The sequence below is a fragment of the Aquarana catesbeiana genome, linkage group LG06 (genome assembly GCF_042186555.1).
Source record: "Aquarana catesbeiana isolate 2022-GZ linkage group LG06, ASM4218655v1, whole genome shotgun sequence".
Classification (NCBI taxonomy): Eukaryota; Metazoa; Chordata; class Amphibia; order Anura; family Ranidae; genus Aquarana; species Aquarana catesbeiana.
In genome coordinates, this window is record NC_133329.1 from 282,966,261 (window position 1) to 282,990,521 (window position 24,261).

The 24,261-nt window shown below is 43.1% G+C and overlaps 1 protein-coding gene across 3 annotated transcripts in view; it reads left to right on the top strand.

The window, feature by feature from the left end:
* The window catches only part of PIKFYVE (phosphoinositide kinase, FYVE-type zinc finger containing), a 455,233-nt gene that overhangs the window by 21,418 nt on the left and 409,554 nt on the right, over positions 1-24,261 (top strand). For all 3 annotated transcript variants that reach the window (XM_073633422.1, XM_073633423.1, XM_073633424.1), the window contains exon 2: positions 22,094-22,275. In XM_073633422.1, coding sequence (XP_073489523.1) covers positions 22,104-22,275 — 172 coding nt within the window. In that variant the 5' untranslated portion in view covers positions 22,094-22,103. The remainder of the gene's footprint in view (positions 1-22,093; positions 22,276-24,261) is intronic.

Here is a 24,261-nt window from a genome sequence, read left to right on the forward strand (position 1 = left end):
TGGATTTACTGTCTTCCACAGATCAAGCCTTTGGCAGGAAGGTACTGCAGGCAGTAGTCCCACCCTAGGGTAAGTTTCTCAGTTATCCTCTCTAAGGTTGTCCTGAAAGGCAATTTGAGAAAGACTTAGTTGCACACACCATTGACGGTATTTCTAAGCGCCTTCCAGGACAACTGCTACTTCCCTCCCTTGTTTATCTTAAAAGTGGTTTAAATGTCTGTCATTGTGGTTGGGTGGTTTTCTGTGCTTTTGTTTTTCAGTATGTTGGAGACCACACGATAAGTGAAACCATGGTGGAAGAGGAGGGATTTAAAAGTTGCATGTGTTTCCTGGAAAAGGGGCGGAGCTGCACTCTCTCCAAGGTTGCCCTGAAAGGCTCTTAGACTTACCGGTGACGGTATTTCCAATATATATATTCTCCATTTATGTTACGTTAGTTTTCATATATTTTTTTTTTTTTTTGTATATAATGTGAAATGTTATGCCAAGTAAATACATGTCACACTTCAGAATTGTGCATGCTCGTGGAATGGCAGCAAACTACAGTACTTTAAAAAAATCTCCATAGGCGCCGCTTTAAAATATATATATTTTTTTTTTTACAGGTTACCTGTTTAGAGGTAGTCCAATGCTAGAATTATTGCTCCCGCATTTGCGGGTATAGCTCACACGTGTGGTACAAACGTGAATTGCATATGCGTTCACTTCTGCACGTGAGCACAGAGGGATGTGGGGGTTCATTATTTTTTACTGCCCCATGTATGTATGTATGTATGTATGTATGTGCAGGTATACATACACGTGTGTGTGTGTGTGTGTGTGTGTGTGTGTGTGTGTGTGTGTGCACTGTGAACACCTTTCAGGAATGGCCATGGTGTAAATCTTAACTATGCAGGAAGATGTAGTGTGTTTGCTATAATTGCCTTACACAGCCTCATCTTTGCGGTGTTTTTGCCATATTGAGTATCATTATAGCTGGCTGATGGGTTCATAGAGGGTGACAATGATAAATATCTGAAAAACTGACATCAATTCATTAGTGGATGTAAGTGATCATCTGTTTACATCAGTGGCGGCTGCTCCATTAGGCGCGCAGGGGCACTGCCCCCCCATCCATGTGCCTGGCCCCTAATCTACATGCAGGGCATCGGACACATGGATTTCAATGATGGGTGTTTTTTAGAAGCACATGATTAGATCCTGAGGCTCTAATTGGCTTAAAAAAAGTGGGCTCAGGGTGCAGAGCACTGCGCCCTCCCAGTTGTGAGACATTAGCAAATGTAATATTTGCTAATGTTGTCCTGCTTCTCCTCTCGGTCAATCAGAAAACTGGTCCTGAGACCCGATTTGCCAGGGAGTCTTAGGACCCACTTCCTGTTCGGCCGGGAGGAGAAGCAATGGCCCCAGTGTTCCATCAGAATTGGCGACCCGTCGCCAGCTGGAGGGAGGAGCAGTGGGGCAGCAACAGGCGCTTCCAGGGTCCATCACCGCCTTTTCATCGGAAGGTAAGGCACGGATCACCGCCTTCCTGTCAGACCCGGAGGGGTGGGTGTTCCGTTCCCTGATGCGCCCAAGGGGGGAGGAGGTTGTTTGACGCCCCCCAAAAATATTCAGCACCAGCCGCCACTGGCCTACATACATGTATGTTAAGGTCATTTATTTAAAATGGTGTAAGTGTGTGTGTTGTTTTGTTATGGAAAAAGGCTGCGTCCTTTTTCCATTTAGAATGATCTAAATGGATGTGGTCAATTTGCATGTGGTGTGTGGTTTTTTTATATATATGTGTGTGTGTGTGTGTATATGTGTATATATATATATATGTGTATATGTGTATATATATATATATATATATATACATACATACATACATACATACATACATACATACATACATCACAGTTGTCACCTATCAATGGGATTCTGTGAGGGGGGGAGAATCTGATGTGAGCTGAAATTCAAACCTGAATTCCTATTTATCAGGTTTTTCCCTTAACACCTTTCAGGACAGCACTTGAGAGAGTGACTCCTCCCCTTGCAAACAGGAAACACCTCTTCCACCAAACTTTTTAAAAGGAGGCTCCTTTCCACACATTGTCAGTTTTTGTGTTTCCTCCGGAGGGAACACTTCGTGGGGAAGTCAGGGCTCTCAGGTGCTGTCCTGGGAGCTCAGGTTTCCTGTATTTTCACCAAATACTTTTTTTTACCTCATGAGAGCTGTTCCTCCCATTCCACAGCTGACGTTAGGGGCTGCTGGCTGGGCTCCCTCTTCACCTGGGCTCAGGGTGAGTATGACTGTCGTGGGCATCACTCCTAGGCGGTGGCAAGGCAGGCGGTGGTGTGTGTGTGTGGTGTTTTTTTTTTTTTTTTTCGGTCCACCGCCTGTTGCTTATTTTCGCCGCCGCCATCTTGGGGGTGGCAGCGAGGCTCCATCTGCCGGAGGCATCCGGGAAGGGGGTGGCACCCACGGAACAGGCGTACGGCGTCATTTTTCATGCAGAGGGAAAGGGGAGGAACGGGGCTGGTGCTTATTTAGCGGTTCCAGACAGGAACCCGGTGGCAGGGGCCTGTCTGGGCACATGAGGCAGCTTTAGTTCTTACTGTGCACCTAGGGTGAGCATCCTTGAAAAAGGGACAGGTTGTCTCACTGGGATGGTTTCTTCTTTTTTGTCTCATGGCAGGCTAAGAGCTCTGATCCAGTGGCAAAAAAGGAAATGCCCTTCATGTAAATCTAAACTACCTGAAGTATGGAAGAAGACTTTGTCAAGCCTGTATTGATTCGCTAGTTAAAGAAGAAGCTTCTTCAGCTTGCAGCGACTTGATTGCTTCTGTTAAAAAAAGAACTTGATGCGACTATTCAATCATTTCGCTCTTCTCTAGCAAACCCATCCCTGAGTCAGCCAACTACCTCACAGTCCTCTTAAGGCTCACTTACAGTCCCGACGGTGGAGACTGAGGATTCTCCTACCCCAGAGGGACATTCCCCCTCTCAATCTGGAGAGTCTGATGAGGGGGAGGAAAATTTACCTTCAGAATTTAAATTGTCTTTAGAACAGGTAGATCGCCTGTTAAAAGCAATCTATACGACACTGGGTCTGGAAGAGGAAAAAGGAGTTATCTCTGCATGACAAAATGTATGCAGGGCTCAGCGAACACAAAAATCGTAATTTCCCAGTACACTCAGTTGTTTCTGAAACTATTAAGAAAGAGTGGGCAGAGCCAGGGAGAACCTTTCTTTCCCAAAGCCTTAAAAAGGCGTTTCCCTTTTGATGAAGATCCAGCGGCAGTTTGGAACAAATGCCCCAAACTAGATGCCGTGTTTTTCCTAGTCTCGAGGTCAACAGATTTGGCATTTGAGGACATGGGGGTGTTAAGAGATCCCATGGACAAAAGGATGGACGAGCTACTAAAAAAGGCATGGCAATCTTAAACCTGCTATGGCAACTACGGTGGTATCCAGGAATATGGAGTTCTGGTTAGATCAACTTAAGGCCCATATCTCAGCAGACTCCCCAAAACAAATTTTGGATTAATTCTCGACTGTCAGCCACTGTTGCATTCGTTTCTGATGCCTCAGCGGAATCCATTAAAATGACAGCTAGATCTGCAGCCTTAGCTAACTCGGCCAGAAGGACTCTGTGGTTGAAAACTTGGCCGGGGGACGCGGCATCCAAAAACAAACTGTGTGGGATACCGTTCCTGGGAGACTTGCTTTTTGGTCCCGACTTAGATGCGGTTCTAGATAGAACAGCTGATTAAAAAGACGTCTTTCCCTATCAAAAAGAAAAAACAGCCAGTTAAACGTTTTTTTCGTTCCCAAAGGGCTCAAGAACAAACCAAACCCCAGGAGAAAAGAAAAATTGGGCATCGCAGAAGGGAAAGGGAAAAGGAAATGTCCTTTTCCATCCTCCTGCAGCCTCCGGTAAAACGCAATGACTTGTGTGTACCAGTGGGGGGAAGGCTTCAAAGTTTCCTCCCCCTTTGGGCCAGCATGACAGAAAGTCAATATATTTTAGACATGCTGTCCCAAGGTTACAGGATAGAGTTTTCGGATCGCCCGCCAGAAAGATTCTTTGTAACAAACCTACCAAGGGATCTAACAAAGGCCCTGGCCATGAAGAACCTTTTAAAGGATCCGAGGCACCAAAGGGTAGTGATACCAGTATCCCCAGAAGAACCGGGTCAGGGCTTCTATTCACACATATTTCTGATAAGAAAACCATCTGGAAACTTCCGTCTTATCCTCAACTTCCGTCTTATCCTGAACAAGTCGGTCCTATACAAAAAGTTTTGTATGGACTCAATTTTCACAGTCAGGAACATTCTGACAAAAGATTGTTTTATGGCATCAATCGATCTGTGGGATGCTTACCTTCATGTTCCTGTAGCACCTCAGTCCCAGAGATTCTTGAGGTTTGCGGTGAATATGGGCAAAGAGATTATACATCTGTAGTTCAGGGCCCTTCCCTTCGGCCTGTCAGCTCCTCGTAATTTTACGAAAATAATGGCGGAAGCTCTCGCCCCTCTTCGACTCCGGGGGATTGCGGTAGTTCCATATCTGGACGACCTCCCCTTTTTTTTGCCCCATCCAGGGAAAAGTTTTTCAGGAGCATCTGAACAGAGCCCGCAGTCATTTGGAGTCACTGGGGTGGATGGTGAATGTTCAAAAATCGAATTTCATTCCAGCTCAGCAAGTACGGTTTCTGGGTTACTTGATAAATTCGGTGGAGTCAAATGTTCACTTTGGTGGTGGAAAAGCCATGTGGTACTACAAAGAGGTCTTCTTTAGTCTTTTTCCGACCGGAAAAGTGGTCACAACAGATGCCAGTTTGCAGGGATGGGGTGCTCACATGGGTCAGGCCTTAGGTAGGTAGGCAGGTTAAAGCTCACTGCCTGGTATCTGAGGAGCAATTAATGAGAAGCAAAGGCTTTTCAGAACATTTAACTACTACGTTGCTTTCCAGTAGGAAAAAGGTAACCAGGGATATTTACGCCATAGTATGGAAAGTCTGTTTCTTTCTGTCATTCAGAACATAGGGAGGTTAAAGACTTAGTTTCAGTACTGGAGTTTTTGCAGAAAGGTGCAGACAAGGATCTTGCGGTCAGCACTCTTATGCCCCGTACACACGGTCGGATTTTCCGACGGAAAATGTGTGATAGGACCTTGTTGTCGGAAATTCCGACCGTGTGTAGGCTCCATCACACATTTTCCATCGGATTTTCCGACACACAAAGTTTGAGAGCAGGCTATAAAATTTTCCGACAACAAAATCCGTTGTCGGAAATTCCGATCGTGTGTACACAAATCCGACGGACAAAGTGCCACGCATGCTCAGAATAAATAAAGAGATGAAAGCTATTGGCCACTGCCCCATTTATAGTCCCAACGTACTTGTTTTACGTCACCGCGTTTAGAACGATCGGATTTTCCGACAACTTTGTGTGACCGTGTGTACGCAAGACAAGTTTGAGCCAACATCCGTCGGAAAAAATCCTAGGATTTTGTTGTCGGAATGTCCGAACAAAGTCCGACCGTGTGTACGGGGCATTAAAGTGCAGGTGGCCGCTTTTGGGAGTTTATCTGGAGAGATCCTTATCTTCAGAAACTCTGATCATGAGATTTTTCAAAGCACTTTCCAGGTCTAGACCGGTCCCGGTGAGGCATTTCCCAAATTGGGATCTCTCGGTGGTTCTGCAAGCCCTGGAAAAAGAACGATTTGAGCCCTTACAAGCCATATCCCTAAAGAATTTAACTTTGAAAACCTATTTTTCTGGTCGCAATTACTTTAGCAAGAAGGATTAGTGAACTGCACGACCTATCAGTAAAAGAGCCTTTTTTGTCAGTTTTTCCTGATAGGCTTGTTCTTAAAGTAGATCCAGGGCTTTTGCCAAAAGTGGCAAGCTTTAGTAACAGGTCTCAGGAGATTACTCTCCCAACCTTTTGTGCTAACCCTTCGGGTAAAAAGGAAGAGCAGTTTCACAGGACGTAAGACGTATCCTATTACATTATTTGGAAGTAACAGGAGGGTTTAGAGCTTCAGATTCATTATTTGTTTTTTTTTCTGGAAACAAAAAAGGCCACCAAGCATCAAAAGGATCATTGGCTAGATGGCTTAGGACAGCTATTTCTGTAGCCTATTCTCAAATGGGTTTATCTTCCCCGCGGGGAATTAGGGCTCATTCAACAAGGGCCCAGGCCACTACATGGGCAGAAAGAGCTGGTGCCACCCCAGATCAGATTTGTAAGGTGGCTACGTGGTCAAGCTACTTAACGTTTGTCCGTCATTACAGACTGGATCTCCTGTCAGCAGGGGATCAGGCTTTTGGCAGAAAGGTTCTGCAGGCTGTGTTCCCTGCCTAGGGGGGTAAGTCTCTATTATCCTCAAGTGCTGTCCTGAAAGACGTTAAGGGAAAATTCAAGTTAGATTTACCGGTAACTTGTTTTCCAAGAGTCTTTCAGGACAGCACTTGAGAGAGTGAGTCCTCCCCTTGCAAACAGGAAACGCCTCTTCCACCAAACTTTTTAAAAAGGAGGCTCCTTTCCACACATTGTCAATAGTAGTAGAGAACCTCCGGCCCCAAACACACACACACACACACACACACGTATGTATGTGTGTGTTTGGGGCCGGAGGTTCTCTACTACTATTGACAATGTGTGGAAAGGAGCCTCCTTTTTAAAAAGTTTGGTGGAAGAGGCGTTTCCTGTTTGCAAGGGGAGGACTCACTCTCTCAAGTGCTGTCCTGAAAGACTCTTGGAAAACAAGTTATCGGTAAATCTAACTTGAATTTTCTTGGCAAAAATGTGACTGAACTGATGACTCCTGTGTGATCGGAACCTGTCATCACACGCTTAGCTTTAAAAAGTATTATCTTGCATTAATTTGCAAATAATAGTGTGAGTTGTCTTATGTGTAATTGCAGCCTTATGAATTTTTATGAGCCCGGCATACATGGGTAGTAGGAGTAACCAGTTTCTGCTCAGCTGACATTCTATGAAGGAATGAAGTGGGGATTTGTCTGTGATTGATCAGTGTCACATGCTTCAAAGCTCTGACTGCACTTCCTCTATAATTTTCTCTGTTAAAAAAAAAAAAAAAAAAAAAAAAAAAAAAAGCAGACTTCTCCTTACAAAAGGGACTAGACAAATGCATGGGAGACATGAACACTGCCATGTTCCTGGCGATGTGATCTGTTTCTGCTGCAATCGTAAAACCTGAATCAACAACTTTCCTCTGTACTCAAGCATGTACCCTGTTTGGTTTTTACCTTACAGGTAAGTTAGACTGTATTTTCATTCACTGCTTCCTTATTTTAACTATAACTTAAAATTTGAGCTTAAAAAAAAAAAAAGTTGGTTGCAGTTTTATAATTTTCCTTGTCAAAAGAAGTTTATTGAGTATACAATGTTATAAAGATACATAAAGTAAGTTTACAAGGATGTATAAAGTAAGCTCATTGTTTTACAGTAGGGTTTATATAGGTAAATATCATGAAATTTCAAATATTAAACATTGGGTTCACGTAAACCTAAATTAAAGATATATATCATTTCCTTAGTTGCTTTTGTAGGTATTTAAATGATTTATACCTACTATACATATTGTTTACAAGTAGAGTGTATATAGGTCAAATAAATTCTGATAATGAGCTTTAATCGTAAGGTGGAGAAAAGGAAAGAGAAGAAAAAGGGTTGAAAGGTAGAGGTATGGTCCACAAGGCTGTCCCGCTCGTCAGTTTATTATTCTTTTTAGTTCTCTTTGAAGCCTTAGAATGGGTGTCTCTGTAAGTCATTTAATCTGTTACCATGGCAACAGGACAGAGTCATTGAAGTTTGACAGGAACTGTTGTTTTATCCAAGGATGCCAAAGTTTTTCAAATTTTGGAATTTGATTTTGATCGATGGCTACCATCTTAGCATGGGACATTGTATTATTCATTCTGTGAATTATTTCTGCTATTACCAATGTAGGAGATTTCCATGCCTTGGCCACTGTTTGTTTTGCAGCCGTTATTAGTTGGATCATTAGTTTGAATTGAGAGAGTGTTAACCATTCCGGTTTTAGATTAAGTAAAGTTAAATATGGATCTGGTTGTATTTTTTTTTAAATATTTTAGATGCAATCACGAAGACTTCCTTCCAGAAGGTTTGGATTACTGGGCACGTCCACCATATGTGTAAATATGTGCCTATTTCTGGGCATCCTCGAAAACAAAGAGCTGAGGTATTAGGTGAATATTTTGCCACTCTAGCGGGTACAAGGTACCAGCGAGTTAGGACTTTATAATTTGTCTCCAGTGCTAAGATGTTGGGTGAAGATGACTTGGATGTGAGCCATATGTTAGACCAGTCCGTGTCTTCTAAAGTTCGTCCCAGGTCCTCCTCCCACCTCTGAACGTAAGAGGGTCTATTAAGATTTGCTACTCCATATAATTGATTATAAAGTGATGAAATTGTACCTTTAGCAAATGGATCTTTTGTACAGATTGATTCAAAAATGGATAATTGGGATAATGGTGTATCCCCCTTTAGGAATGGTGTATAGAAATTTTTGATTTGGAGATATCTAAATATCTCAGTTTGGTAGATCATATTTTTCTCTAAGCGATGGGAATGAAAGGAATGATTTAGATGCTATGAAGTCATTTAGTATCTGAATGCCTGATGTTGTCCAAGCCTTAAAAGAATTTGGGTAGATCCATGCCGGATAAAAGGCCGGATTTCTGATAAAAGAAAGGAGAGGATTGTGTGGAGATTGTAACTGATATTTGGTTTTTAGTTTATCCCAGAGAGATAAGAAGTGTTTAGTTATGGGATTATGAATTTTAAAGCAGTCTTTAGGATCAAGCCATAATAAATTTGATATTAATAGAGGGTCATTTTCTGAAGCCTCTACAAATACCCATAATGGGATTTCCTGTTTTGCATGGTATTTGGACAGACTGGCCAAATGTGCTGCTCTGTAGTAGTTAGTAAAATTAGGGTATCCCAGGCCTCCTTTATTTTTGGGAAGATGTAGTGTGTGTGTATAGGTATACGTGGTTTAGAAGAGCCCCATATAAACAAAGTTGCTCTTTTTTGTACTATTCTCAAAAAATAGGAAGGAATTGGAATAGGGAGGACTCTGAATAGATAAAGCAATTTGGGTAGAATAGTCATTTTGATTGCATTAATCTTCCCTAGCCAGGATAAAGGAAGTTGCGACCATTGTTTTATTAGATTTGTGATCTGTCTTAATACAGGAGGATAATTGGTTGAGAATAAGTCAGAATAAGTTAAATGAATTCCAAGATATGGGATTGATTTTTCTGCCCATGTGAATGGGAGTGCAGCCCTAGCCGGGATCAATTCCATGTTTGTGAGTGAAATATTAAGCACTAGGCATTTCTTAGGATTAATCATAAGGCCGGATAGGGCTGCAAATCCATCAAGAGCTGGTATTAAGTTAGGACCAGAGACCTGTGGTGATGATAGAAAAAGTAATATATCGTCTGCAAATATACATAATTTGTGTGTAATACCTCCTACTTCAATGCCAGTTATAGTTTGGTTTGTTCTGATGTATTGGGCCATGGGTTCGAGTATAAGGGCTAATAATAAGGGAGATAATGGGCAACCCTGTCGGGTACCTCTTTCGATATTAAAGGTTTCAGATTTGTATCCAGCATATTTTATATAGGCTTTGGGTTTATTATATAATGCTTTGATCCATGTTAAAAAGTGGGGTCCAAAACCCCATTTTTGTAATGAATATTGCATATATTGCCAGGATACTGTGTCAAATTCCCTCTTAATATCGAGAGATAGAAAACATAAAGGGATTTTCCGTTTTTTAGCAATATGTGCCAATAACACTGCCCTGCGTATATTATCGCCTGCCTGTCTATTTGGCATGAAGCCTACTTGATCTCTATGTATTAATTTTCCTATAATGCTATTGAGGCGTTTTGCTATTATTTTTGCTAATAATTTAATATCGAGGTTTAACAGAGAGAGAGAGAGAGAGAGAGAGGCCGATAATTCACACAGGAAGTATCATCAGAAAGGGGTTTTGGGATCATACAAACAATTGCCATTAGTGTTTCTTGCCGAAAAGAATGTCCATCTAGAAGTTTGTTAAAAGTTTCCGTGAGAATGGGAGAGAGTATTTCTGAGAATGTTTTATAGTATAAAGCCGAGTAGCCGTCTGGGCCTGGTCTTTTGTTTTAGGTCTTTTATGGCGTTAGCAACTTCATCTATAGTTATAGGCTCATCCAAACTGCTTTTTTGATTCTGAGATAACTCAGGTAAGGTTATTTTTGAGAAGAAGGATTCAGCCTCTGTAGGATTAAATTCATTGTTTGTCTTGTATAAAGTTGCGAGATGTGAGTGAAATTTATGGACTATTTTAACTGGATTACAAGTGTAAACATTTTTTGATAATTTCAAACGTATTGGTTTGAAAGATTTGTTAGTTGAATTTAATGCCCGAGCCAAATATGTACCTGGTTTGTTTGTATTCATGTAGAAATTGTGTTTGGAGCGTTTGAGGGATTTATCAACTGACTCAGTGAGAAATAGATCGTATTCCAATCTAGATTTTTCCAGATGAGATTTTGTACTCTGAGATGGATTATCTTGAAATGATATGTAGGCTGCATTAAAATTGAGTTCTAGTTTTTTTGCTAGATTTTTGCGTTCCCGTTTAAATAGTGCCATTTGTCTTTGTATTGTACCACGCAAGACAGGCTTATGAGCTTCCCACAGTGTTATTGGGGAGATGTCTGTTGTATTATTAATTGATATGTATTCCTTTAAAGCTTGTTCAATGGCCATCTGATGTAGTGGGTGTTTGAGCATTATGTCCGGTAAGTACCACGTTGGGTCATGCGCTTTTGGTATGGCTGAGGCTATAGTAGTGTATACTGCATTATGGTCAGACCACGGAATCGGAATTATATCTGATGCAATAATTTCTGGTATCATTCCTTTTGTTAGAAAAATATGATCTATTCTGGTGAAGGTTTGATGAGGGTGCGAGAAATAAGTGAATTGGGTTACTTTCTCTCCACGAATCTACCAGATTGTATTTGGAAAGAAGTTGAAAAAAAGGTAATCTAGAGGTTATTTTGGATGGTGTAAAAGGTGATTTATCTAGAAATGGGAGGAGGACCTGGTTCGAATCCCCACACATTATCACTGTTCCTATTTTGTGTGTATTAATCACTTGTAATATATGTGAGAGGAATGGTGTAGGTTGTTTGTTAGGAGCGTAGTAGGAAATCACCGTGATTGCTGTATCCATTATATAACCCATGAGTATCAGGTATCTACCTTCTGGGTCTTTAATTTCTGATAAGGTGAATGGTGTGGATCGGTGAAATGCAATTAGAGTTCCCCTTTGCTTGGTACAGGCAGAAGCCGTGTAAATTTGTTGATAAAAAGGAGAAATATATTTTGGAGTAGAATCTTTGGTGAAGTGTGTTTCTTGGAGGCATACTATGTGAGCCTTTTTGTTATGGAAAGTGCGGAAGGCTTTGGTCCTTTTTTGAGGGACATTTATTCCTGAACATTCAGGGAAAGTATATTCAGTGGTGCCATGGCAATAGATCAAATAGTTTTGACTTACTTTTTGTTATGCAGAGCTGACTGCGCAGATCAACCTGTGTGGACTGAAGAGATGGATAGATAGAAAAGAAACCAGTGAATTCTGGAGTAAAGAGTAAACAAAAAACATATGAGATTAGATGATACATTGTATAAATTATTTTTTGCAAGTAATCACAATTTACCCGTGAAAGAGAATAAATATCTCTCTCAGGGGAATAAGTGCCTTCGTCACACTCCCACATAATATGGTTGGGAGAATGAGGAGGGCTAATGGGGGTACACGGATCTTCCGCTTACAGGAGAGAAGTGCTATGTCAAAAGTAGGGCTGCAACTAACGATTATTTTCATAATCGATTAGTTGGTCGATTATTGTTTCGATTAATCGGTTAATAACCTTAAAAAAAAAAGTGTGGTGTATAATTTAGTTAATATGTAAAGTTTTTAAAAAAAAGGCAATTTATTCTTAAATATCTCTATGCAGTGGTAAATATGAACAACCAACTATATGGTTAGGGAGCAAAATATTGAATCCACTCTGAGAATAACAGACAGAAGAGATATACTGTATATACACTATTAGAGGAGATATACTGTATACACTATTAGAAGTTTTTTGGCCAATTTGTTGTTGGGCAGATTAAAAATACAAATTGCTGCAAAAACGCATTACATGCTTTTCTGCAGCTTCTCCATTGAAGTATATTGAACCAAAAAACGCACCATTTTGCGTTAAAAAAAAAAAGTCCTTGACCCTTTCCAAATACGCAGCGGCTGAAAAAAAGCATAGATGTGAAAGTGTCTCATAGAAAACCATGTTAAATGAACTGTAGTGTGTTTCTGCAAAAAGCACCAAAAAACACAAAGATGTGATCCAGGTCTAAGCTGTTTAGTAACATGGGGTTAAAAAACCTAAAATGAGCCCTTTATAGTACAAAAAAAGCAAATAACCGCTACTGTAAGGGGTTCATTTTTTGTAGAACTGTGAAAGTAATATTTACAGTAGCGATTATTTGATCTTTTTGTACTATAAAGGGCTAATTTTATTATTGTTAACCCCATTATGTTACTGGCCGATTAATCGATTATGAAAATAATAATCGATTCATTTCATAATCGATTAGTTGTCGATTAATCGATTAGTTGTTTCAGCCCTAGTCAAAAGACATCAAAATGATGTTTCATTAATTGGAGTGCAGAATATAGTTTTTGTTGAAATTTATTTATTCCAGGGTGGTTGTATATGGTTAGTCTTGCCCTAGGCTAAATAATTCAGTTAGAAAGGTACTGTTAATAACTTTGGTATTGATGAAGATAGTTTGAATTATTTGGGGATTTTAACCCTTTTAGAGTAAACAATTACATATTTTATTCATATGTAACTGTTTAGATATGTTAACTCATAAAATTGAGGTTGTATTGCTTCAGATTAGAATAAACAAAAACATAATTCTAGGAACTAGTTAGGTAATATATTTGTTTTAAGAAAAGAAAGAAAAAGCTTCCATTACTTCTGGATTATTGAACATATTTGTCCTAAAAAGTAATAAATCTATTGTTATTACCTGATAATATATAACTGAACAAGAATTTCCTTATTTCACTTATATATTCTAAGGCTATATGAATCAGAAGTAATAAGAAATATAACTGGAATGTAACATGATCCCACACAGTGTGTGACTATCGGAATGCAGTTACATTCAGTTATAAATATAGGTTTTTTATAGAGAACCATCTCTTAGTATAATAAATGAAGAGATATCAGGAATTAGGATGTCAGTCCATTGAATCTTCTTGGTCCATGGATGATGTGGCATAACGGCCTCTTTTGTGAGAATGATGATTCCCATTTTGTTCTGAAATTTTCTGGGTGCTGCCTGAAGGTGAAGATGATGCCATTCTTCTGCGTGTGGGAGTGTTGCTGCTTGTGGGTTCTGTCAGATTTAATTTTAAAAGGGTTTGTTGTAGTTCATCTGCTGATCTGCTTCTGTAAATTGTACCTTGGTAGTTAAATCTGACTGAAAAGGGGAAGCCCCATTGACACATAATGTTGTGGCGTTGCAGTTCCATTAGTTGGGGTTTCATGGATCGTCTTTTAGTAATAGTAAGTTGGGATAGGTCAGCAAAAATTTGATAATTGTGTCCTTGAAAATTAAGTTCCTTTTTTTCTCTTGCAGCAATTAGTATTTGTTCTTTCGTTCTGTAATAATGAAATTTTGTGATTATATCACGTGGGGGTCCATCTTTCTTTTTGGCTGTGAGGGCTCTGTGTACTCTGTCCAGTTCTAAACGTTCAATAGGGATATCTGGCTTTAGTTCTTGTAATAGAGCAGTAATAGTAGATTGCAGGTCTGTCACAGTTTCAGGTATTCCCCTTATGCTCAAGTTTGAACGTCTGGCTCTATTTTCGTAATCTTCGAGCTTAGTTTGAAGTATTAAATTCTCTTTTTTTAATTGTTCCAATTCTGTTATATTTTCTTGGGTTGTAATTTCAATTTCATCTATTTTTATTTCTAAGACTGCGGTGCGGTTTCCCAGCTCTCTTATTTCTTTGGTTAGGCTGTTTGTTATTTGGTCTGAGGTTTGTTTTAAAGCCTTATGAAGCATCTTTTCAAATTGTAATAATGTTACTGGGGATACTGAGGAGGCTTGTGGAGAAGTTTGTGAGAGGATTTCATAGTTGCCAACATTGAAAAAAAAATATGTGGGACACTTTTTTGGCTGTAGGCGGAGCCAATCAATAATTAGGAGGCGGGGCATTCATTTGTAGGCTTGGTCTAGTAAAAAATAATAGTTGCGGCGGCAAGTGGGCGTGGCTTATGCGGCAAGTGGGCGTGGCTTATGCGGCAAGTGGGCGTGGCTTATGCGGCAAGTGGGCGTGGCTTATGCGGCAAGTTGGGCGTGGCTTATGCGGCAAGTGGGCGTGGCTTAAATTGGCGTGGCTCAAGAGGGTGTGGTTAGAGTCTGAGAGGGAGAGGGAAAGGGGGAGAGAGGAATGACGGGACAGCAGCCCCAGGTCCTACACAACAATAGAAATATGTGTATTCTAGAAAGTTTAACAATCAGCAGATAAAGATACTCCAAACACCTGGTGTTAACGCTTCAATCATCCTGGCACCATGGTTGTTATGGTGTCAGGATGATTGAAGCGCATTATTTCTATTATTACATTGTAATATAAAATTAAATCATTCAACTCCCCATAATGCTGAATCAGTGGGATCCCTGAGCGTGTCACTAGTCACGTCGCCTGCAACCAGCAGAGTCTGTCCTTGCATCAGGTGCCCCCGGCAGAGTCTGTCCTTGCATCAGGTGCCCCCGGCAGAGTCTGTCCTTGCATCAGGTGCCCCCGGCAGAGTCTGTCCTTGCATCAGGTGCCCCCGGCAGAGTCTGTCCTTGCATCAGGTGCCCCCGGCAGAGTCTGTCCTTGCATCAGGTGCCCCCGGCAGAGTCTGTCCTTGCATCAGGTGCCCCCGGCAGAGTCTGTCCTTGCATCAGGTGCCCCCGGCAGAGTCTGTCCTTGCATCAGGTGCCCCCGGCAGAGTCTGTCCTTGCATCAGGTGCCCCCGGCAGAGTCTGTCCTTGCATCAGGTGCCCCCGGCAGAGTCTGTCCTTGCATCAGGTGCCCCCGGCAGTGCAGCCCCCCCCTCAGTTAGTGCAGCCCCCCCTCAGTTAGTGCAGCCTCCCCCCCTCAGTGCAGCCCCCCCCTCAATGCAGCCCGGCCCCCGCTCAGTGGAGGAGCGGCCGGTGTTCTGCCGAGAAAGTTCCCCTCGGCAATGGCGGACCCCCTGTACTGCGCAGGCGCAGTGCTTGCGCAGTACGGGGCTGGGGAACTTTCAGGAAGACCCGGCGCCGTGTCTTCTGCTCGCTTCAGTGGAGAGGGGAGGGGCCGTGCAGCCAAAGAAGCCGCTTCATTGGCTGCACGGATCGAGCCCCCTTCCCCTCTCCACTCAACACTAGAGGCAGCTAGAGCGGCGGCGCCGGCCGCCATTTTGCTGGAGCCCGCTGCTCCAAAAAAAAAAAAAAAAAAAACATTCCCGATTTTCCTTATGGAAAATCCCGATTCGGGACACTCTCCAATCGGGACGAGGGTCCCAAAATCGGGATTGTCCCGGGAAAATCGGGACTGTTGGCAACTATGGGATTTGTTCTGTATCTGACTCAAATGGAGAGTCTTGCTGTGACATTTTCTGTCTGTGAGAGCGCCCTGATGCTGTATCTTGTGAGGTGACTGGAGCTGCTTTAGCTGCAGTGAGTGCCTGTGAGCTCTTTGTGAGGTGATTTTTATTTCTGCCACGGTTTCCTCCCAGTACCATATTTCCTGCCCAAACTTTCACAGTTTGTTCCCAGGGGCAAAAAGGTTCAAATGGATACCTTTTGAGCCTGCAGGCTCCGCTTTGTCCTTCTCTTCTCTCCTCAGCGGTGTGGAGCTCTAACAATGCATGTCTGCTCCGCTAGGCTCCGCCTCCTGCCCCCGCAGTTTTATAATTTTAAGAGAAAGCTGGGAGCATCAGAAGGAAATATGGCCAATCTGTTGTATTGCTGTTTCCTTTTCAGGGATCGTAAGACAGGAAAAAAAAAAATGTTGATTGGTTTAATCACTTTAGCCCCGGAAGATTTGGCTGCTGAATGACTGGGCCTTTTGTTGCGATTCGGCACTGCGTCACTTTAACTGACAATTGCGCGGTCCTGTGACACTGCACCCAAACAAAGTTGATGTCCCTTTTTTTTTTTTTTTCGGGACTGCGACATTTATGGCGGACACATTGGACACTTTTGACACATTTTTGGGACCATTGGCATTTTTACTGCGATCAGTGCTATAAAAATGCACTGATTACTGTTAAAAATGTCACTGGCAGGGAAGGGGTTAACTGTGATCCGTGTGTGTGTGGTGTGGTTTTTTTTTTTTTTTTTTTTTTTTTTTTCTAACTGTAGGGGGAGGGGACTGACCTAGAGGAAATGACAAATTGTGGTTCCTAACTATTGGGAACACATGATCAGTCACTCCTCACAGAACAGGGATTTGTGTGTTTACACACACGTCTGTTCTGCGCCTCGTACCCGCGATCGCTCGTGGCCGGCGGTCATCACGAGCATCAGCACCCCCCCCCCCCCGCAGTGCAGCGGGCATGCGCCTGCTATCCCGGTCCCGCGTATAGCTACGCTGGCTCACGGGATCGTGCAGACCTGCCGCAGTAAAATGGCGACTGCTGGTCGGCAAGTGGTTAGTACAGTGCCTTGAAAAAGTATTCATACCCCTTGAAATTTTCCACATTTTGTCATGCTGCAACCAAAAATGTAAATGTCTTATTGGGATTTTATGTGATTGACCAACGCAAAGTGGCACTTAATTGTTAAGTGGAAAGAAAAATGATTATACACCTCACTAAAATCTAATAGAACCAATGGCCTTTAGAAGTCACCTAATTAGTAAATGAAGTCCACATGTGTGTTGTCTTTTAATCTCAGTATAAATGCAGCTATTCTGTGAAGCCCTCAGAGGTTTGTTACAGAACCTTGGTGAACAAACAGCATCATGAAGGCCAAGGAACACACCAGACAGGTCAGGGATAAAGTTGTGGAGAATTTTAAAGTGGGGTTAGGTTAAATTAAAAAAAAAAAAAAAAAAATCCCAAGCTTTGAATGTCTCACGGAGCACTCATCCCAAAATGGTATGTTTGCGGTAGTTGCGCCATAAGCTTTCCAAGACATGGCCATCCACCTATACTGACAGGCCTGGCAAGGAGAGCATGAAGCAGCCAAGAGGCCCATGGTAACTCTGTAGGAGCTGCAAAGATCCACAGCTCAGGTGGGAGAGTCTGTCCACAGGACAACGATTAGTCATGCACGCCACAAATCTGGCCTTTATGGAAGAGTATCTGTGTATATAGATATAGATCTAGATATATAAATATATAGATATATAAATATATAGATATAGATATAGATATAAATATTAATATTACAGATCTGGCCAAGGTTTCAAAAATTCTGCTGCACTTAAGGTTCCTAAGAGCACAGTGGCCTCCGTAATCCTTAAATGGAACACGTTTGGGACGACCAGAACCCTTCCTAGAGCTGGCCGTCCAGCCAAACTGAGCTATCGGGGGGGAGAAGAGCCTTGGTGAGAGAGGTAAAGAAGAACCCAAAGATCACTGTGGCTGAGCTCCAGAGATGCAGATGGGAGAAAGTTGTAGAAAGTCAAGCATCATTGCAGCCCTCCACCAGTTGGGGCTTTATGGCAGAGTGGCCCGACGGAAGCCTCTCCTCAGTGCAAGGCACATGAAAGCCCACATGGAGTTTGGTAAAAAAAACACCTGAAGGACTCCAAGATGGTGAGAAATAAGATTATTTGGTCTGATGAGACCAAGATAGAACTTTTTGGCCTTAATTCTAAGTGGTATGTGTGGAGAAAACTAGGCACTGCTCATCACCTGTCCAATACAGTCCCAACAGTGAAGCATGGTGGTGGCAGCATCATGCTGTGGGGGTGTTTTTCAGCTGCAGGGACGGGACGACTGGTTGCAATCGAGGGAAAGATGAATGCGGCCAAGTACAGGGATATCCTGGACAAAAACCTTCTCCAGAGTGCTCAGGACCTCAGACTGGGCCGAAGGTTTACCTTACAACAAGACAATGACCATGAGCACACAGCTAAAATAATGAAGGAGTGGCTTCACAACAACTCCATGACTGTTTTTGAATGGCCCAGCCAGAGCCCTGACTTAAACCCAATTGAGCATCTCTGGAGGGACCTAAAAATGGCTGTCCAACGTTTATTCTGTGTCTGTCAATATGGGGTGCTGTGTGTACATTAATGATTAAAAAAATGAACTTTAAATGATTTTAGCAAATGGCTGCAATATAACAAAGAGTGAAAAATTTAAGGGGGTCTGAATACTTTCCGTCCCCACTGTATATGACCAGCTTATATAGTTAAAGGATAAGTGTATATACCTTTTTATAAATATGTTGCATAATTTACCCATTTTTAAGGTGGAACATGTAACATGTTCCTGCTGCAGCAGCATCTCCCCGATCCATTGCCTGTAGTGGCAGCGAACCGGGGATCTTCTCCTCATTCTAGCTATCCCAAATAAAAAAAAATGCATGCTGAAACGCAGCAACCACATAGATGTGAACCTAGACTCGGTAAATCTCCCCCAATGTGTCTTATGTAATAAAAAAAAAAAACTTCCTCTTTTTAGCCATAACAAGTTTTTAGTTTCACTTTAGAAATGTCTCTACATTTGCCTGGGGTTCAGCTTTAAGTTTTGCAAAAGGAAACTCATCCATTTATTTAACACGTTCATGTACAGGCATCATGCATTCAAATATGACCATATTTCTTACTGATAGTGTCCTCGTGTAGGAAGGTAAACAGCAAACTCTGGCTGAGTAATCCCCAGTATGGTAACATTAGACATTTTATGTTTTACCACTCAAGTATAATGAGACACAAGTATATAGGATAACAGCATGTTTTGTTGCTGTCTTCAAAACATTTGTGCTTATGTTTTTTTGAAATGAAGAATTTTATTCAGTATATATTTTGTGCCCCATTTCAGAATATGATTGACAACTAAATGTTGTAACAGTAATCGGTCAAGACGCTGTTCTTTATTTCTGAAATGTACTACAGCACTGAGCTTTTTGCATAACATTCAGAAAAGGGGTTTATTCTTAAAGTGAACATATATTGGCTCTGAAAATTTTCTTTATTGCAATCAGGGCTGAAAAATACAGTTCTTTTTCCTGCTTTGTTGATAGATGCACATTCTTTGCAGAGCACGGTAGCTCAAGCTGCATCTTCTTTTTTATTCGGAATGAAGTGGAGCATTCACTTTCACTAATTATCCCCTACCTTTCCTTGTTTCTGTTGTGTTCATTCTATTCCAAATAGTTGTTGTGTGGTGGTTTTTATTTTATTTTTTTGAGAGAGTAAGCTTATAGGCAAGCAACATCATGTTGTGCTCCTTTTGAAAACTCTCACTGCTTTTGTGAATCTTCTCCCCCTCCCCTTCTTCCTTCCCCCTCCCCTTCTTCCCTTTTTTTTTTTTTTTTATGGGTGCACGCATTAAATATTTATTACAAAACTTTTAATATCACGATTTAAAAACGCGGATATAGTATGTTCCTTAATTTTATACACTTTATTGACCTCAAACATTTGTAGTTTCCCCTTAAGGATAGGGGCTAGATGGGCTATGAAAATCTGTAATTTTACCCCTATTTCTATAAATGACACAGCCTGAGATTGAGGCTGGGTTCACACTGGTGCGACACGACAGCCGTCCTACTTTGGATTCGACTTTGCCCTGCGACATGAAGCCGGCATGTGTCCGACTTTCAATGAACGGGGATCCGACTTGGATCCCCGCCAATGCCCGGCACTGTGTTTGGTATGAATCTTTAGGGGGAACTCCGCGCCAAATTTTAAATAAAAAACCGGCATGGGTTCCCCCTCCAGGAGCATACCAGGCCCTTGGGTCTGGTATGGACCTTGAGGGGAACCCCCTACGCCGATAAAAACGGCGTGGGGGTGCCCCCCAATCCATACCAGACCCTTATCCGAGCACGCAGCCCGGCCGGACAGGAATGGGGGTGGGGACGAGCGAGCGCCCCCCCCCCTCCTGAACCGTACCAGGCCGCATGCCCTCAACATGGGGGGGTTGGTGCCTTGGGGGAGGGGGCGCGCTGCGGCCCCCCACCCCAAAGCACCTTGTCCCCATGTTGATGAGGACAAGGGCCTCTTCCCGACAACCCTGGCCGTTGGTTGTCGGGGTCTGCGGGCGGAGGGCTTATCGGAATCCAGGAGCCCCCTTTTAATAAGGGGGCCCCCAGATCCCGGCCCCCCACCCTATGTGAATGAGTATGGGGTACATGGTACCCCTACCCATTCACCTAGGGAAGTGTCAATAAAAAAAACCACAGTACACAGGTTTCAAAATTAATTTATTGGGCAGCTCCGGTATCTTCTTCCGACTTCTCCCGGTGTTCCGCCTCTTCTCCCGGGCCCCGCCGCTATCTTCTTCCAGCTCTATTGCCAGCGAGGGGCCCGGTCTGCTGCCGCTGTCTTCTCGCCGCTTCTTCTCTTCATCTCTTTTTCCGATGTTGACACGACACTCTCCCCGGCTGGAATGCTCTCTGTGCGCTCTGCTCTGACTTATATAGGCGGTGACCCCGCCCCCTTATGCCGTCACAGTCTCTGGGCATGCTGGGACTGTGACGTTTTAGGGGGCGTGGTCATCACCCGATGACCACGCCCCCTTATGCCGTCACAGTCCCAGCATGCCCAGAGACTGTGACGGCATAAGGGGGCGGGGTCACCGCCTATATAAGTCAGAGCAGAGCGCACAGAGAGCATTCCAGCCGGGGAGAGTGTCGTGTCAACATCGGAAGAAGAGATGAAGAGAAGAAGCGGCGGGACAGCGGCGAGAAGACAGCGGCAGCAGACCAGGCCCCTCGCTGGCAATAGAGCTGGAAGAAGATAGCGGCGGGCCCGGGAGAAGAGGCGGAACACCGGGAGAAGTCGGAAGAAGATACCGGAGCTGCCCAATAAATTAATTTTGAAACCTGTGTACTGTGGTTTTTTTTTATTGACACTTCCCTAGGTGAATGGGTAGGGGTACCATGTACCCCATACTCATTCACATAGGGTGGGGGGCCGGGATCTGGGGGCCCCCTTATTAAAGGGGGCTCCTGGATTCCGATAAGCCCTCCGCCCGCAGACCCCGACAACCAACGGCCAGGGTTGTCGGGAAGAGGCCCTTGTCCTCATCAACATGGGGACAAGGTGCTTTGGGGTGGGGGGCTGCAGCGCGCCCCCTCCCCCAAGGCACCAACCCCCCATGTTGAGGGCATGCGGCCTGGTACGGTTCAGGAGGGGGGGGGGCGCTCGCTCGTCCCCACCCCCATTCCTGTCCGGCCGGGGTGCGTGCTCGGATAAGGGTCTGGTATGGATTGGGGGGGACCCCCACGCCATTTTTATCGGCGTAGGGGGTTCCCCTCAAGGTCCATACCAGACCCAAGGGCCTGGTATGCTCTTGGAGGGGGAACCCATGCCGGTTTTTTATTTAAAATTTGGCGCGGAGTTCCCCCTCAAGAACATCTGAGCACAAGTCGCTTGCCGAAGTCGGATCATGCAAGACGGCAATCCGACTTTGATCCGACTTCAATGATAGTCAATAGGCTGAGGTAGGATCAAAGTCGGACCAAAGTAGTACAGGGAGCATTTCTAAAGTCGGAACGACTTGTGTCGGACCAGTTAGGACGGCTCCCATAGGGAAACATTAAATTTCACACGTCATGCGACATGAGCTCCCAATGTCGGAGCGTTTGTCGGACCAGTGTGAACCCAGCCTTAGGGATGTTTATACACCTTACAGTTGTTTCAGACTTGTTGGACCTCCCCCAAGATATTGGCACCATAGCTTTTTCAAATTAGTACTGCTCAATTATAAAGTTCAGATGAATATTCTGCCTCCCCTTCTTCTTTTCAGGTCTCATGAGATGGCCACAGATGACAAGACTTCACCAACACTGGAACCTGCCAGCGAGCTCCCCAGGTCTCCAAGTAGTCCATCCCATCTCACTCATTTTAAACCTTTGACTCCCGATCAAGATGAGCCGCCCTTTAAATCTGCCTACAGTTCTTTTGTAAATCTGTTCCGTTTTAGCAAAGGTAAGGTTTTTAATGTGTACATAATATGCACTTCTCTATGTATCAAGTTGGTAGTCATGTCTGCATTATTAACAGGGTAACATCAGTTAAAAGGTAAGATCTGTGAAGCATGGTCAATGGATGGGGAGAAATGAGCTGGTTGGAGAAACATTTACTGTATAAGTCGAGATTTTCAGCCCTTTTTTTTTTGGACTGAAAGTGCCCCCCTCGACTTATACTCGAGTCACCGCCGTCTGTCTACATGATCAGCGTGTCATGCAGGCAGATGGCGGCCAGCGTGTGATAATGCAGTTCGGAGGCTATTCTAGCTTTCAAAAGCCGCACCGCCTCCTCGTCTGTGATAGGCTGAACACTCCATTTCCCAACAGTCAGTGTACAGCCTATCACGGACATTCTCTCATCCTGGTCCGTGGTATGAGAATGAGAGAATGTCCGTGATAGTCTGAGTGTTCTGCCTATCACAGAGGAGGAGGAGGCGCGGCTTTTGAACAGTGGAATGGCCGCCGAACTGTATTATCACACGCTGATCGGAGGATGGAGATCGCCACACGGAGGTTGCACAGGACACAGGTAGGCTGCACAGGGACACAGGACACATACACATGTCCAGGACACATGGAGGCATGCAGCTGCAGATGGCATTGTTGACCTTCTTTTTCCACTTACAGTAGCTGCTGCATTTCTCACCCTCGTCTTATACTCGGGTCAATAAGTTTTTTCCAGTTTTTTGTGGTAAATTGGGGGCCTCAACTTATACTCGAGTATATACACGTTAATTTTAAGTATGGGGTTTGGAAAAAAAAAAAAATGTATACTCGCCTAGGTTGATGCAGCATTAATTTGATGCTGCATCTGTCGTCTGCTGGTTCTGCACAGAGAACTGTAGCTATCAAAGACTGCTGATTGCTCAGTTCTCAGGTCCACGCTGAGCAGAGAGCAGTGACTGTCAGTCACAGGTTCTCTGCTTTGCCCCTCCAGCGTTAACTGGTGTGCTAGGCTGTGGAGGGGATGGGAGTGGCTGGTTCAGGCTCTTAGTGGCTCACTGAGAGGCTGAGCCAGCTGCCAGTTTAGGCATCTAACGTTGGGATCAATTCAGAGCCTTGACTGGTTTAGTGGAACCGGGTCAACGTCTGTGGTATCTTTCCTACAAACTGCTGTTTTTTAAAGTCTAAGTTCACCTTTAGAGCATTAAACTTGGTGCACCTGTATTTGGGGTATAGCATGTTCCAGCACAACCCCCCCCTTACCCCTGCTGTCATATTTAAAATTGATGCATCTATGTGGGGCATCTTCTACACAACCATGATGTTCATTCAGTCGGATCACCAAAAGCCCTGTGTGGCAGTCTAGCTGATGGCATTTATTTGGGACTATTAACCACTATTAATTTTATTTATCCTAGCACATAATTTATATTGTTTTTCAATAGCAATTGGTTTGTGTTTAGCACCAATTGCATATCCATTTGGCACTTCACACATGTGCTAAATTAGCAAATAGTAATCTATTAATTAGTAATTGGTTTGGGTTTTGCGCTTATGGTATATCCCTATATATTCTATGTATTTAGCACTTTATTCATGTTATTTTTGGATTATAGGAATATTGCACAGAGCACTTTTTTTATATAGTATCATATCTATGGTGTGGTTATATTTTTTGTCAGCGCTGTATGTGTTTGTTTTTATTTTTGGTATTTGAATATAGCAGTACTAGATTTGGTGATGGTGGCCTTACTTAAATGGTTCAAAAATACATAGTAATAATAATAAGTATACAGTACATGAGGCATTGTTCTCAGGGAACATTTAAATGCTTATATTTGCTATAAATGTCTGGACTGTAGATCTTTGGACTGTATGTATTTCTAATTTTCAATAAGTTTTCTGGATTTAAAAAAAAAAAAAAAAAAGCTAAAAAACATCTATGTGTGCATGGACACATAGGCTAACATAGTGGAGTTTATGGGCTTGTAGAAAAAGAACA